The following is a 15,209-nucleotide window of genomic DNA, read 5'->3' as shown; positions in this document are numbered from 1 at the left end:
AGTGTTATCATAATAACTTTCTTCGTTGTTTTTTTTTGTTTTTACGTATATATTATGGTGGTTTCTTGTGTTAAAGAAAGTTATAATGATAGAAATCTTTCTTTAGGTTTTGTTATTGTTATTAAATTTAATAGTTTGTTTTAGTTCCTTTTTCTTGGGGGGGGGGACATGACGGGTCAATATTTGGAAAAGTTTTATGAGTTGGTAAGAGATAGCCACCGTAAGAAGAGTTTCCTATGGGGGAACGACACCCTTTTCTACGGTTAAGGCAAGTTTTTTTAATGGAAAAGTTTTAGGTAGTGTATGGTGACTTATTGTGTGTCCAGTTTGGCTGCTAATTGATATTTAAAAAAGTTTAGGTGACGCATAAAAGTTAAGAATCAGATTTGTTGCTTAAAGTAAATTTGTTGTCACTGAGAGGAGAGGAGGTGGGATTTAAAAAAAAAAAATATAAAAAATAGGTGTATTGTCGAAGTAAAAACAAGACCAAAGATTTCGATGGGATCCCAAAAAATGGAATATTTATTGGACCTCTTGGTCCAGACAATCAGGTTTGTAGATTTCCGGTCTTCGCCAGACTCGTAAGCATGTTAGTATTTATCCCAAATCAACCGCTTGAAAATATAGAAAAAAATTATACCAAAGTGGGGTTTTCGACGGATTACGACCAAACGGCTATTCCACTGAGAAGATCAAGTTCAGATATGGATTCAGCAGCTATGTTTACGCCTAAATATCATCTCCAGTCGACAATCGAATTTAGAAACATCTTTTAGTTTTAATGAATTCCCGATTTTAGCAGTTCCGTAAAGTTCAAAAACAGATTCAGCGTGTTTCATTACCCCTATATCGAAACTCTAATTAAGATCAGAAAAATGTTTTTACCAATTTTGGCCGGATTCCGGGCAAACTAATTGTCCGGCAAAAATATAAAATGACGGATGAGCAAGTATGGATTCAGTATGCAATTTTACTCTATTTCGAATTTATAATCGACTTCATAACAAACTTTTATTTCTAGTACGCTAAATTTCCGGTTAAAAACGAATGCAGTATGTCTCCTTACCCCTTATACTTCGGATTTTGTTTTCGTTTTACCAAATTTCCGGTTTTGGCAGGATTCTGAGCGAACTAATCGTCCGGCCCAAAAAAAAACTTCAGATACAGATTTAGTATGTATCTTTACCCCTGTACCGAATCTGTAATCGACTTGCAGACACATTTTTATTTCTTCCAGATTTCCAGTTTCGGACGCATTCCGGAATAAATACTTGTCCGGGAAGAAAATAACGGTCGAAAACGAATTCAGTATGTGTCCTTACCCCTACATCGAACCTCTAATCATCTGCAGATACAACTTTTAATGTTAATCATTTTTCCGGTTTTGGCTGGATTCCGGGCGAACTATTTGTCCAGCGAGAAAATTAGTTTCAGCTATGGATTCAGCATGTCTCCTTACACCTCTAAATCGACTATGTTATTTACTTTTAAAATATCTTTAACTAACCCACACCCCTAGATATAGAGCTACATAGCCCATCTATGAAAATGACCTGTACTTTGACCCAAAGAATCATCACACCAAGTATGACCAAAACATGTATAGGCCTACCCCTTCGAGAGTTATCATGCTTACAGACGGACAAATTGTACAAAGTCATAGATATCCCGTCACTTACGTTTGGGATTCCAAAATTTTAAGATACAGCATCGAATATTTAGGAACAGTCTTATAGGAACGAAAAAGCGGATGTGGGACCAGTTGCCTAGGATATTCACCGTTTCCCTCAAAATATACAGTCTTGTCCTGGGCTGGCCTCGTACATTAGTGATCCTAGGTCGTTTAAAGCAAAGGTTGCAGTAGTAGCAGTGCTTTCTGTATTTACTGCGGAAAGCCTTAAAATCCGGTATTTCTGATTAACTGTCTCCTCTTAGTCAAGCAGACCAAAGGTTTCGATGGGATCCCAAAGAGAGGAATATTTCTAAGACTTCTTTGTCCGGAAAATCGGGTCTTGTAGATTTCCAATCATCGCCAGACTCCGTAAACATGTTAACATTTATCCCTAATAACCACCTGAAAATTTATTTCTGCATCGCAATTCAAATCACAGCTCTATATGACTTCAGAAAAAAATTTGCTTTTTATCAAATTTCCGGATTTCAGGATTCCATACGAATTCCTTGTCCAGTGAAAAAAAATAAAGTTTAGCTAATACGGATTCAGTATTTATTTTTACTCCGAACTCGAATCTCTAATCAACTTTAAAAGAAAGTTTCACCTATAGCCAATTTCCGGTTTTGGCTGGATTCCGGGTGAACTGCTTATCCGTCAAAGAAATAAAGTTCAAAAATTAATTCAGCATTTCTCCTTGTCCATATATCGAATCTCTAATCGACTCTAGAAATAAACTTTAATTCCACCAAATTCCCGGTTTTGGCATTTACGAACTTGACCTGTACTTTTACCCAAAGGATTCTCACACCAATTTTGAACAAAATATCTCAATCCCTTGCTAGGTATCCGTCACTAACGTTTTAGGATCAGAAAATGCGGAAGCCTAACCTGGCTCGAAAAGAGTCAAACAAGGAGAATGCAAAAATCAGTGTAGTTCCGTTAGGGTGGATAAGAATGGCCTAAGAAGTTCTAGATCTCGGAATCTGACGTAGGTAAGATAAGGCGGGTCTGATGCTTTGATAAAAACAATCAGACAGATAAAAAAAATCAATCAACTAAATATCGCAGAAAAGCCTGATCAAGGAGTTATGTCACAAACATGAAAACTAACGAGAGATCAACTGATATAGCCCACAAATAAGCCAATAAAATATAGCACAAAAAGAAGAAAGGACAAACTACAAAATTTTGTGGTCCTAAATTAATCCGCTTTGAAAGAGTATTATTATATTTTAGCCGTGGACGTTTTTTGGGATCCCAAAATGTAAGTGATGGATACCAATTTGTCCGTCTGTCGGTCTGTTAGCACTATAACTCTCGAAGGGGTTGAGATATTTTGTTCAAACTTGGTGCCTTTTGGTCAAAGTAAAGGTCAAGTTCGTAGATGGGCTCCCTAGCTTTATATTTGGGTTTGAGGGAGGGGGTTTCAAGTTAAGGGGTGAACAAATATTTTTTAAATCCCGATGAGATAGTCACTTTAGGGGTAAGTAGAAATGCTGAATAAAAAGCTGAAATTTATTTTGACGCCGGACAATTGGTTCGCCCAGAATCCGGCCAAAACCGGGAATTTTGGAGGATTTTCCTGAAGCTGAGTAGAGGGTCGACATAGGGGTAAGGAGACATTCTGAATCCGTTTCTCAGCTTCATTTTCTTACCGGAAAAGCAGTTCGCCCGGAAAGCAAAAACCGGTAATTTGGCGGAAGGTAGAAGTTGTTCCTGAAGCTTATTAGAGGGTCGACATAGGGGTGTAAGGAGGCCTTATTTTGTGTAAATTTCGTAACTCAATTTTATTAAAGCTTGGAATTCCCTTTAGCTTCATAGATCAGAAATATAGCGACAATTTCAAATTAGCTTGAAGTTGAAATAACTTCTCTTTGCGTAACTAGCCATAAATCTTTTAGTGACACTCTTTGTCCAAGAATCAAACGAACTTTGAACCCGTGGTATGTTAAGACCTAATTTAGACCAGTTTTGCAAGTCCTTGAAAGACTGGAAAAGAAACTATTTTGAATAAAGGTTGTTGATTGGCTAGGAGGGAGGGAAGGTCTCTAAATGGATCAAGTAGGAAAAAGAATATAAATTATGGATGAGAGGCAAATCGGGGTAGTTTTGCCTCGGAAACAAAGAGTAAGTGTTTTACTTTGTAAATTACGATAAGCTACCACTGTCTGTCTGAAATTTTCCTTGGGGATGAAGATTTGAAGATAAGAGTTAAAATAAGAAGAAAAAACCTCTAAAAGGCTTTCTGTCACTTGCAAAAAATTTTAATAAGTATATAAGAGAAATTGATGATTTTGGGACTTATAGTTTTATTAGTATTTCACCTAGACAAGGCTTGAGCCATTTGGAGAAAACAGCATTTTTAAGGTTAGAATAAGCCCCATTAAATTTCTTCCCAGAAATTTAAGCCCCCCCCCCCTTGTGCAATCTTCAGACGTTTATACGAAGAGGAACACCGTTCCCTTTTAATCATTCTTTCATTTCATTAACCACGCACTGCATGTTTATACAAAGGTGACCTCAATGTTTATACAAGCAGGTTAGGGGAAAAAGGGGAACAATATTATCAGCTTAAGAATTTCTAAACCTTATGTCCAGATATTTTCAATTAAGTTTCCCTGCTAAAGTTAAAGCTTAATAAAGGTCCAAACAATACACAGCCTTTTCAAGAAATAATAAAAGAATTTCTTGGTTTTGGTTAATGAAAATTTGAATTAAAAGCAAGTACGGTTATTCTTAGCTTAGCTCAACAATAGGTTGAACTAAAGGATTTTAGTAACCCAGAACTCAAGCCTTGACTAGCTGTTCCAGTGTAACCCTTTTAAGTTGAAATATTCGTTAGCTTAGGATTAACTTAATCTTTTTCTTTTCGGTAAACATTGGTGGATTTGAACTAGTAGATTATTAGACCTAGAAGAAGTTTGTAAATATTCAACTTAAACAGAATTAGAATATTTTTATTTTTATCTTCTTTTGTAAACAAAATCAGTTGCCACTGAATTCTGAGTACCGATTTCTTACCCAACGCCTCTGTTTGTATCACGCTACCAAATTTATTAGCCCTGCTAGTAGGGGCAACCTTACAACTGGTGCCAGTGGTACTGAAGTTCGGTGCAACTTTCGTTTAGGTGGTTGAGGATTAATTAAATTCATAAAATTTGGTAAAATTTAGTCCTCTGTTCCTCACAAGAAGGTGTGTATTCAGTTTTACAAACCTATCCAAGACAGAAAAGTTTGAAAAAGTGTTCATTAAAGAAAGTTTTAACCTTAAAGGGAAGCTCAGACAGACTTTTATCTTTTTTCTTCCTAAGATTCTTTCTTTCTTCTCCTTTTCTTTCTCTTTGCTACAAGTTCTAGTGTCCGTATCATCTGTAGCTTGCTTAAATCCTTTTTAACACTAGTGTCATAGTTTAATCATCTTAAAAAGTGTAATTAAAATATTATCCTTGAGGGTTAATTTAAATCAAGATATTGAGCTAATTCTTATGCAAATTATAAACTAACTCATTCCAGTAGTTTGAAACAATTTAAAAAATCAAAACGTTTCCCACATTAAGAATTTATAAGGATAGAACAATCATGAGTTCAAATGAAAACCAAATCAAAGATTTAGAAATTTCACTACAAGACGTACTTTCTTGAATAAATGCTATAGAAGGGCAATCTAGAGATGCCACTGTTACAAGTAGGCTTCAAGTCCTCTTTGCGGAGCAACCATCCCCAATCCCATTACTGACATACCTAAATGAAATTCATTTATGGATTTACACCCTTAAACAAATACAAAGGAGTTTAGAAAAAATGACATTGCTATGATAAATCAAGCTCTTTGTTATACTCGAGGAGAAATGCAAAGATTTGCAACGAGCTTTGATTTTCCTAAAATAAAAGATTTATACCATTTAGAAAAACTTTTAAAAGAAACCTTTTTACATGAAAAACAAGCCGCACAAAAACTACAAGAACTGCTTTCCAAGAAACAAAGACAATCTGAGTTGGTAGATCAATTTTACTCCCGAATTAGTAGAAAGGCTCTAGAGTATGCGAAATCTTCTCCTGGTATAAGGGCAGATGACATAACTATTAGTATTTTCAAAAGTGGTATGCTCCCTTCAATTGGAAGGAAAGTTCATGAACAAACTAAAACAACAGACGACAAAGATGAATTATTAGCGCTGGCAAAGAGATTTGAATAGATTGATTTAATGTATAGGGACTTCTCAGACATGTCTTTGGGAGCAACAGTGGTTGACTTAGGAGACAAGACCTCCCCTGGAGAACAAGGAGATAACTCCAGAGTAGAATTTCAAAACATAGGAAATTATAAAAATAACCCAAAGAAATGTTTGAACTGTGGAAAGAAAGATATGTCAGGACCAACTTGGGATAATTATTCCAGGTATTAGTTTAGTAAAAGAAAAAATGCTCGCATAAAATGCTGGACTTGCGGGGGTCCATATAGACATTCAGAATGTAAAAAACCTCCAACCTGTATCCGCTGTGGTGAAACAGGACACAAAGCAAGACATTGTTTAGCCCCAGCACTTATAAACCAACCCCAAGAAAATTTTTAGGGCAATTTTTGCCGAAACCTTGGCGGCCTCCAAGTAATGGTTAGGGAACCACTGGAAGGCTCAGGCACAGATTCCGTTGTTTTGTAGATATAGGTTAACTGTTAGGAGTAGACCAAGAGTGACTAGAAGTCACGGACATATCTTGGCCGGGAGTTATGTACTTCAGAGGGAGGTTGAGAGGACAGCTCTCAAGGATACAAAAAAGGGTTGCTTCCACCTCTTAAGGATGCAAGAAAATGTTGCGTCTACCTCTTAAGGAAGCAAAAGGGTTTTCATCCATAGGGATAGGGAAAAGGCTTGTATCTCAGCGCATAAAGGCTGCCTGTTCATATACTTAGAGAGTATTCATGATCATGAACCTGGATTAGAGTCTCCCAGGCTAAAAATAGAGACTAAGAAAGCTAGCAAAGTGCTGAAATGGCTTCTAAAGTAAACAGGATACCAGAAAACTTCCAAGATTTGACATTTTGGGTAGAGCTCAGAACCAAAAGTTTCGAATTTAGAACGGAAAGGAAATCTTATTTCTTGAGAAACCTTTATGAGATCTTCATCTGATTCCCTATAATGGATTTTTGTTGGATTGGCTGATTATGAAAAAAAAAGACACCTGACTAATATAATTTTATCAAAAAAAACTATTGAGTAGGGTCTTCTGTTTTCTGAATTCAAGTCCTTTTTTCGAGGGCCCAAGATGTGAACTGTCAAAACCACAAAGAAATTAAGAGGATATGTTGTCTTTATATATATGTATTGCCAAGTCGAAAAGGCAGTAAAGAATTATGAACTCTGGTTGAGAAGAGTTAAAGTTAGCGTTAGTTATCCCACTCTTTAGGGATAATATTTTCCCTTATGACCTCTTTCACATTCGGTCAAGTGATACCACAGGAAAATTGCGACTTAGCCCGAATGGTGACCAATGCACATTGGTAAAAATATAGTAGTAGGACCATCTAAGGAACAATGATAAAACTAAATCGCATTGCCCATAGGATTCAGAATATTGCTGAATACAAAAGGCACTGCCGATGAGATTTAAAATATCCGTCAAATAAAGGATAAGAATTATAGAAATCATATAAGAGACTTCTTAAAATAGAGCTATACAATAACTTGAAATAACGATAATTTTTTATTTTTGTCTCCAACAAAGGAGATGAATTCAGAATATTCGAAAGGTTTAAAATGTTCATAACTATTAGTTTTTTAAAAATTGAGAACGAGTACAGATTTTTTTTTCCTTTCATCGTAGAATGTATTTTCATTTGCTTTTTCATGTCTTCCATTGTTACTGTACCTTTTGGCATCTTTAAATGCTCTTTTGAGCATTCACTTATAATTTGAAAAACAAAATTGTGAATACAGTTTGAAAAGGCCAAAATAAGAAAATAGCATTCACCTGTTTGTAGGGGTGAATTAATATATATTCCTTTTATTAAACATGTCCTCAATTTTAAACTTAAAGTTATCAAAGAGTCGATTTGTCTGTGCTTGGCAACACAAGAGCAGGGGTTTGATTTCGGACGCCGCGAAATGACAAAAAAAAACAACCCCTAGATTGAAAATATCTGCATGAGCTAACAAGGATTCTGGCTGAGAACTTTGCATAAGTTCTACTACATTTGGAAGACGAAACTGAATATTTAACTTTAATTTACTTTTAGAATAGGTTTAGTTCAACCATTGGCCTAGATGAAGTGAGGCAAATGCGAGTTTCCTTACAAGAAGAAAAGGAAAGATGTAACAGCATATTGGACATCAACGTATAACATTTTTACACTCTTTATATATATAATAGGATTTCTTTCAGTAGGACTGATATTCAGAAAATTAAGAAATTTATATACAGGTTATAGAGACCAAAAGTCTCAGGGATTCAATTTAGAAATAGTATAAGGAGAAATTGAGTTACACTAGATCTTAGTAAATTTGTGTTTCCTTTTGTTTATTCCTTTTAAAACAAAAATTATACTAAGATTTTAAGAGGGGGAGATTGTAAGGAGGCCTTATTTTGTTTAAATGTCGTAACTAAATTTTAGTAAAACTTGGAATTCTCTTTAGCTTCATAGATCAGAAATTTAGCGACAGTTTCAAATTAGCTTGAAGTTGAAATAACTTCTCTTTCCGTAACTAGCCAGAAATCTTTTAGTGACACTCTTTGTCCAAGAATCAAATGAACTTTGAACCCGTGATATGTTAAGACCTAATTTAGACCAGTTTTGCAAGTCCTTGAAAGACTGGAAAAGAAACTATTTTTGACAAAAGGTGGTTGATTGGCTAGGAGGGAGGGAAGGTCGCTAAACGGATCAAGTAGCAAAAAGAATATAACTTATGGATGAGAGACAAATCGGGGTAGTTTTGCCTCGGAAACAAAGAGTAAGTGTTTTACTTTGTAAATTACGATAAGTTACCACTGCCTGTCTGAAATTCTCCTTGGGGATAAAAGTTTGAAGATAAAGGTTAAAATAAGAAGAAAAAACCTCTAAAAGGCTTTCTGTCATTTGCAAATAATTTTAATACGTATATAAGAGAAATTGATGATTTTGGGACTTGTAGTTTCATTAGTATTCCACCTAGACAAGGCTTGAGCCATTTGGACAAAACAGCATTTTTAAGGTTAGAATAAGCCAAATTAGATTTCTTCCCAGAAATTTAAGCTTTGAATAACTGAGGATTTAAAGGGGAAAAGAAACCTTAACCAAGAAGAGAAAGCTAGGAGAGCCATTTGTGCTTCCCATTGTCAGCCTAAAGTCCCTTGAGGCTTAGCTTGACTTTATAAAGACCTTATATCCAAAAATTGGAATTATTGGACAATAACAGAAATTAACAACCCTCCCCCCTTTGTGCAATCTTCAGACGTTTATACGAAGAGGAACACCGTTCTCTTTTAATCAGTCTTTCATTTCATTAACCCCGCACTGCATGTTTATACAAAGGTGACCTCAATGTTTATACAAGCAGGTTAGGGGAAAAAGGGGAACAATATTATCAGCTTAAGAATTTCTAAACCTAATGTCCAGATATTTTCAATTAAGTTTCCCTGCTAAAGTTAAAGCTTAATAAAGGTCCAAACAATACACAGCCTTTTCAAGAAATAATAAAAGAATCTCTTGGTTTTGGTTAATGAAAATTTGAATTAAAAGCAAGTACGGTTATTCTTAGCTTAGCTCAACAATAGGTTGAACTAAAGGATTTTAATAACCCAGAACTCAAGCCTTGACTAGCTGTTCCAGTGTAACCCTTTTAAGTTGAAATATTTGTTAGCTTAGGATTAACTTAATCTTTTTCTTTTCGGGAAACATTGATGGATTTGAACAAGTAGATCCTTAGACCTAGAAGAAGTTTGTAAATATTCAACTTATACAGAATTAGAATATTTTTATTTTTATCTTCTTTTGTCAACAAAATCAGTTGCCACTGAATTCTGAGTACCGATTTCTTACCCAACGCCTCAGTTTGTATCACGCTACCAAATTTATTAGCCCTGCTAGTAGGGGCAACCTTACAGGGGTAAGTAGACATGCTAAATCCAAACCTGAAATTTATTTTGACGCCGGAACATTGAGTTCCCCGGAATCCGGTTTGGAAGAAGGTAAAAGTTGTTCCTGAAGCTGATTAGAGGACCGATATAGGAGTAAGGAGACATTCTGGATCCGTTTTTCAGCTTCATTTCTTACCGGACAAGTAGTTCAACCAGAATCATGCCAAAACCGGTTTTGGGGCGGTCTCTGGCGAAAATGTGTTTACTGACAATTTTGTTTCAGGAAATGCATGTTACAGTTACCAAGGAAACACTTGGCGTTAGAACACCAACCTTGACAGAACACTTAGCAACAGAAACTAGAGATAAATTCGAAACCGGAGAAGACTTCATGCAATCGGTCAACACAAATGATGAGAAGGAGTCAGATATAGGGCAAGAGGTCTCCGATCAAAGACACAACATGAAACTCTTTTCATGTGTCGCCAAGCTCGAGTACATTATATCAGTAGTTGCTGGTTCCAATGACATTGTTAAGACTGTCCGAGAAAATTTTACGTTGAATGCAAAAGATATCTTGGTGAAAATACAATCTACATAATCTTCTGTGTTTGAGCTGTGCAAGGAACTAACAGTCGAATGCACTGAAGAACTTCTTAACATTTTGGCAACTAGTGGAGTTGTTGTCGAAAATCACAGTGACGACTCCGAAAGTGTAGTTAACAAGGATCCTGGAATAAGGAAGCCAATCTCTAGCGAAAACCAAAGGAAATACCTGATTCCATGTGGTCCTAATCAACCAAAGCTGAGTGTGTTCCCAGCTGATCCGTCAATATCAAAAAAGAAACAGTGTCGTTTTCACCCCAGCTGGTATGAAGATTACCAGTTCTTAGAGTACAGTATCGAGAAAGATGCTGGCTTCTGCTTCGTTTGCTCGCTTTTCCCTAGTGGTACGGGGCGAGACCAGTCCGAAAACGCTTGGGTGGAAGACGGTGCGCTTCAATGGCACAAAATGAAGAGCCAAGGAAAAGCAAAGAAAGGAAAACTGACTAGTCACTTCTCTTCCGGGTCACACAAAGCAGCTTTGTCGGATTATTGTCACTTCGTCAGCAGTAATGGTCATGTTGATTTCCTACTTGATAGAAGAACTCGAGCTAAGCTTTGGCAGCAAGCAAAAGATGAAGAGACAAACAGAAAAATTGTGACAATTCTTTTGGACGTTGCAAGAACCATAGTGAGACAAGGCATTGCATTTAGATGAACGGAAGAACAAGACGGCAACTTTGTTCAATTTGTTAAACTTCTAGCGAGATATGTGCCTGCTCTTGAAGCTTGGTTAAATGATTCTCGGTATAGACCATACAAAGTTACTTATCTACACAAAATGTTCCAGAACGAGTTTATTGAATTGCTTTCATCAGCAGTCAGGGAGAAGGTCCTTGACGAAGTCCTGGATTCAGAATTTTATTCTGTGATGGCGGATACGACACCCGATGCTTCACATTCTGATAAGATTGCAGTCGTAATCCACACCATCAGCTCGGAAGGGATGCCTAGAGAGAGACTATTAGATGTTAGCGAGGCAAATGACAAAACTGGTCAGGGTATGGCAGAAAGTATAATGGGAACACTGACGAGGAGAGGAATTCCGCTGAATAAACTAGCTTTTCAGTCATATGACTAAGCAAGTGCAATGTCTGGTCAGTTTAATGGAGCCTAGCAGAAAGTATCGGAACTTCTCAGTCGCCGTGTGCCTTATATACCCTGCCAGGCCCACAGACTAAACACCGTGATAGAGCATAGTTGCAATTCATCTCTCTTGATAGCCGAGCTTTTCAATATCCTCGAAGAAATGTATGAGTTCTTCTCTTCATCTACAAAGCGTTTTGCCGCCCTTAAAGAAAAACTCTCTTCGATTGAAAACAGCCTGAATCTCCGAAACTTATCACGGATCCGGTGGACCGCAAGGGCTGAAACCATACAAGCAGTGGTTACAACGCCGATACGAAGACGAAAGCACAAGCCAGCGGCCTCCTGAAAAGGATTCTCAACTTCGATTTTATCTCCTGCCTCATGTTCATGAAAAATATCATGTACAGGGCCAGGATTGCGACAGAAAAGCTTGAAGAAGAGGAGATGAACATCATCGACGCAATTGAGATGCTAGACGCTACGAAGAAAATTTTTGAAAGAATAACTTGTGAGGAAATGAACAGTTTAATTAACAGTGCAGCACAGTTTGCCAAAAGGCTGGAAGTGGACCCAGAGGCTGATTTCATCAGCCACCATCGTCTGAGACTTGGACCATCTCGTTATGACAGCCAAGCTCAAAGTCAAGCCGATATCTCAGTGTATCAGTTCTGTAGACAATATTTCAGAATCTTGCTTGATAAGTTGACTACAATGATGGGAGATCATCTCAGAGCTTGCCTTGCCGATTTTCTGCCTTTTAGCACCTTACTCCAGCCTCCTTTGAACAAAAGTATCTCAGTTGCAGATATTGAGCAAGTAACAAGTTTTTCCCAAACCAGGGAAGAGCTCCAGATGCTACTGCTCTTCAAGTAGAGCTTGAAGTTTTGTTCCAGTTTTGCCAAGGCACTGCTTGCTTCAGAGAAGTCCTTGGTGAAGGAAATTGCCGGAACCGTCAGCTTAAGCAAGCCAGTTGTCTCTGCAAATTGGCAGCGACTGCACCTGTTGCAGTTGCAGCTGCCGAAAGAACATTCAGCAAACTCAAGTTTGTGAAGAATTGGCTGAGAACTGCCATGCTTGATTCTCGACTGGATTCCCTCATATTGTTGGCGAGTGAGAAAGACCTCACCGATGGTGTAGATAATTTCTGAGACCACACTGGCTAATCATGATAAACAAAAAATCGTGAACCTTTCTTCGCGATTTTTTGTTTATGATGGTGTAGACTTAAACAAGATTGTTCAGCGTTGGTCCATTTTGAAGAAGAGGCGAATCCAGATTCAAGCTTTTCTTAGTTGTGTATTTGCGCATGTAGTATTCCGTTTTTGTCCTTCTTTGTTCCCGTAGATAAGTATAAATGATAAAACACTATTGTCTATAAAATTTGTAGGTAATGATGAGTCGTAGAATATGATCTACAAGTCGTTTAAATGAGGGTTCTCACCCCCCCCCCACCCTGGCCTGACTACTTCGACCCACCCCTGCTAACAATGACGACCAATGAAAAATTTTGCCTTGACTACTGTGTTTTTGTTGTTTTTACATATGCCTACTCTACAAGTATAGCTGGCCTCTAGTACAGTGTTCAATCAATCAATCAATCATTCTATTAATACTAAAACACTACTAGAAACGTAAAAAAAGTTATTTGGCCCAAGAAGCATGGCTTTTTGTGGGCCTTGGCTGTTCCTATGAGCCTTCTTCTAAATCAAGATCTTAAAAAGCTAACTATACAAAATGTGGTCCGGAAAAACAGTGAATACTTTCAATAACTGTGTTTGATAGACAAATATTTAAGAATATTGGAAAAAATTTAATTTGTATTTAAATTAAGAAAAAAATATTTAAATACGTATTGAAATTACTAGATTGAATTTGTAATTAAAATATATTTAGATACTTTGAAAAGTAATTAAATGCGTATTTCATTGCCTCCGTTTCATTATTTGCCTCTACAACATTCATTATTCCCATATCAACCTTGCGTGTACCATTGCGGAATATAATCGGTATTAGTTTTAATTACGCAAAAGTGACAACGACTCATTTTGATAGAATTAGTCCCAGATTCATTTATACTCTGTTGTAAAACCCATAAAAAACCTAGAGAAAACACAGAGGGTTGCGCCTTTCAGAAAAGGATTTGGATGACAGAGGTGCTGGAAGTGAAAGGGACAAAGAGCTAAAAGTAAGGTAATGGAAATTAGCAAGTTTTAAATAAAAACCAACCGAATAAAACCTTTAGAAATGTAATCATCTTGGTTCTGCTCTGTATTTTTCATTTATATGAGAAAAATTTGAATACTGAGGTTATGCTATGATTTTCTGGTATTATCTGAAAGAATAAAGATTTTTGCACTCGGACACCTCTACTTTCACTATGAATGTTGCCCATTGGCTTAGTGCCAAAAGTCCCTCACTGAGCTTAAAACGCTTTTCCAGTGCCATTTCTGACAATAAGGTGTGGTTTTTTCAAGACTGCTTGTTCATATCTTGGGATTCACATGCTTCATAAAAACAAATAGTTGGCCTCAAAAAATTTGGTCGCCAAATCCAGTAAACTGGTATAGAGAAATGCAACATTTGAAGTTACAGAAAAGATAAAAGTTATGGAGAGAGAAAAAATATCATAAATTAACGCTATATTCATTGGTTTAAAGGAGGGAAGACTGTTTTCAGTATTTAATTTCACTGTTTGAGTTTGCATCAATGAGCTAGTCACCGGGCCAGTTGGTGTTGCTTTAAAAATTTATGCTTTTTGTTACCTTAGCCGGAACAGCTCATAATAAAAGGAGCTGTAATAAAACAAAATAAAAGGAATAAATAAAATAAAGGAATAGCCATTTCAGGATAGATACCCAAATTTTAGGTTTGCCGCACTTTCTTGGCCAAAATCTCTTTTTTTTTGCTCTCACTGTCGTACGGTGATAAGATTTCACAAACTTGAGCCAATTTTTAGAAGAAGGGATAGAAATGAAACTATTTGTTTGAAATTTGTACTACTGTATCTAAAACAAAAAGAATCACGCACGTCTTAAGATTCAGTACCATCTAAATGCCAGTAGATATAAATAATTTGACTGAAGGATGGCTTGAATTGGAAAGTGACCCTGGTATGCTATATAACTTTTTCCTTCTTATGAGAATTTAGCTCAGTAACTTTATGCTGTTAACCTTAAAAATAAAGGGCAAAAACTAAGTGGTGGACCTCTTCTCAAGGAAAAATTCTAGGTAAAGTTCTACGAAATCATATTATTGAGTTAGGACTAAAGTGAATACACCATTTGATGCCTTTTATTATGCTGATTACGAATATAATAATCATTTCTATTAGAAATGAATTTCAGCCTGGTCAATATATATCAAATCATATTATTGAGTTAGGAATAAAGTGAATACACCATTTGATGCCTTTTTTTATGCTGATTACAAATATAATAAGCACTTCTATCGGAAATTAATTTCAGCCCCCCCCTATATATGCCAATTCAGGGTTAGGTTAGGCTGGGTTTGGTTAGGTATAGCCTTTATAGGGGGGGGGGGGCTGAAATTTATTTACAATATAAAAGCTTATTATAGTTGTAATCAGCATAAAAAAAGGCATCGAATGGTGTATTCACTTTATTTGAAACTCAATAATATGATTTGGTATATATTGACCCCCCCCCCTATATAGGCTATACCTAATCTAACCTAACCCTTAATTGGCATATATAGGGGGGGAGGGCTGAAATTCATTTCCAATATAAATGCTAATTATATTTATAATCAGCATAAAAAAAGGCATCAAATG

At 36.5% G+C, this 15,209-nt stretch overlaps 2 protein-coding genes across 3 annotated transcripts in view; both read left to right on the top strand.

Annotated features, from left to right (window-relative positions):
• Positions 1 to 11,818: 11,818 nt before the first annotated feature.
• LOC148942522 (uncharacterized) lies at positions 11,819 to 12,567 on the top strand. Its single transcript, XM_089102293.1, has 2 exons — positions 11,819 to 12,235; positions 12,313 to 12,567. The coding sequence occupies exons 1-2, from the start codon at positions 11,819 to 11,821 to the stop codon at positions 12,565 to 12,567; spliced, it is 672 nt and encodes a 223-aa protein (XP_088958419.1).
• Positions 12,568 to 14,390: 1,823 nt separating this feature from the next.
• Positions 14,391 to 15,209, top strand: part of caly (ubiquitin carboxyl-terminal hydrolase calypso) — a 143,564-nt gene continuing 142,745 nt past the window's right edge. For both annotated transcript variants that reach the window (XM_089102737.1, XM_089102738.1), the window contains exon 1: positions 14,391 to 14,529. In XM_089102737.1, coding sequence (XP_088958863.1) covers positions 14,472 to 14,529 — 58 coding nt within the window. In that variant the 5' untranslated portion in view covers positions 14,391 to 14,471. The remainder of the gene's footprint in view (positions 14,530 to 15,209) is intronic.

Source organism: Artemia sp. Qi Xiang Cuo, chromosome 16 (genome assembly GCF_049724085.1).
Source record: "Artemia sp. Qi Xiang Cuo chromosome 16, ASM4972408v1, whole genome shotgun sequence".
In the NCBI taxonomy this organism is placed as follows: Eukaryota; Metazoa; Arthropoda; class Branchiopoda; order Anostraca; family Artemiidae; genus Artemia; species Artemia sp. Qi Xiang Cuo.
Note: the sequence above shows the minus strand (reverse complement) of the source record. Positions and strands in the feature narration are given on the sequence as shown.

What these genes read in the sequence shown, in the direction of transcription:
- LOC148942522 (XM_089102293.1), top strand. Translation starts at nt 11,819, where the DNA reads ATGTACAGGGCCAGGATTGCGACAGAAAAGCTTGAAGAAGAGGAGATG. An exon ending in CAGTTGCAGATATTGAGCAA is followed by an intron (nt 12,236 to 12,312) that starts GTAACAAGTTTT and finishes GTTTTGTTCCAG; the next exon opens with TTTTGCCAAGGCACTGCTTG.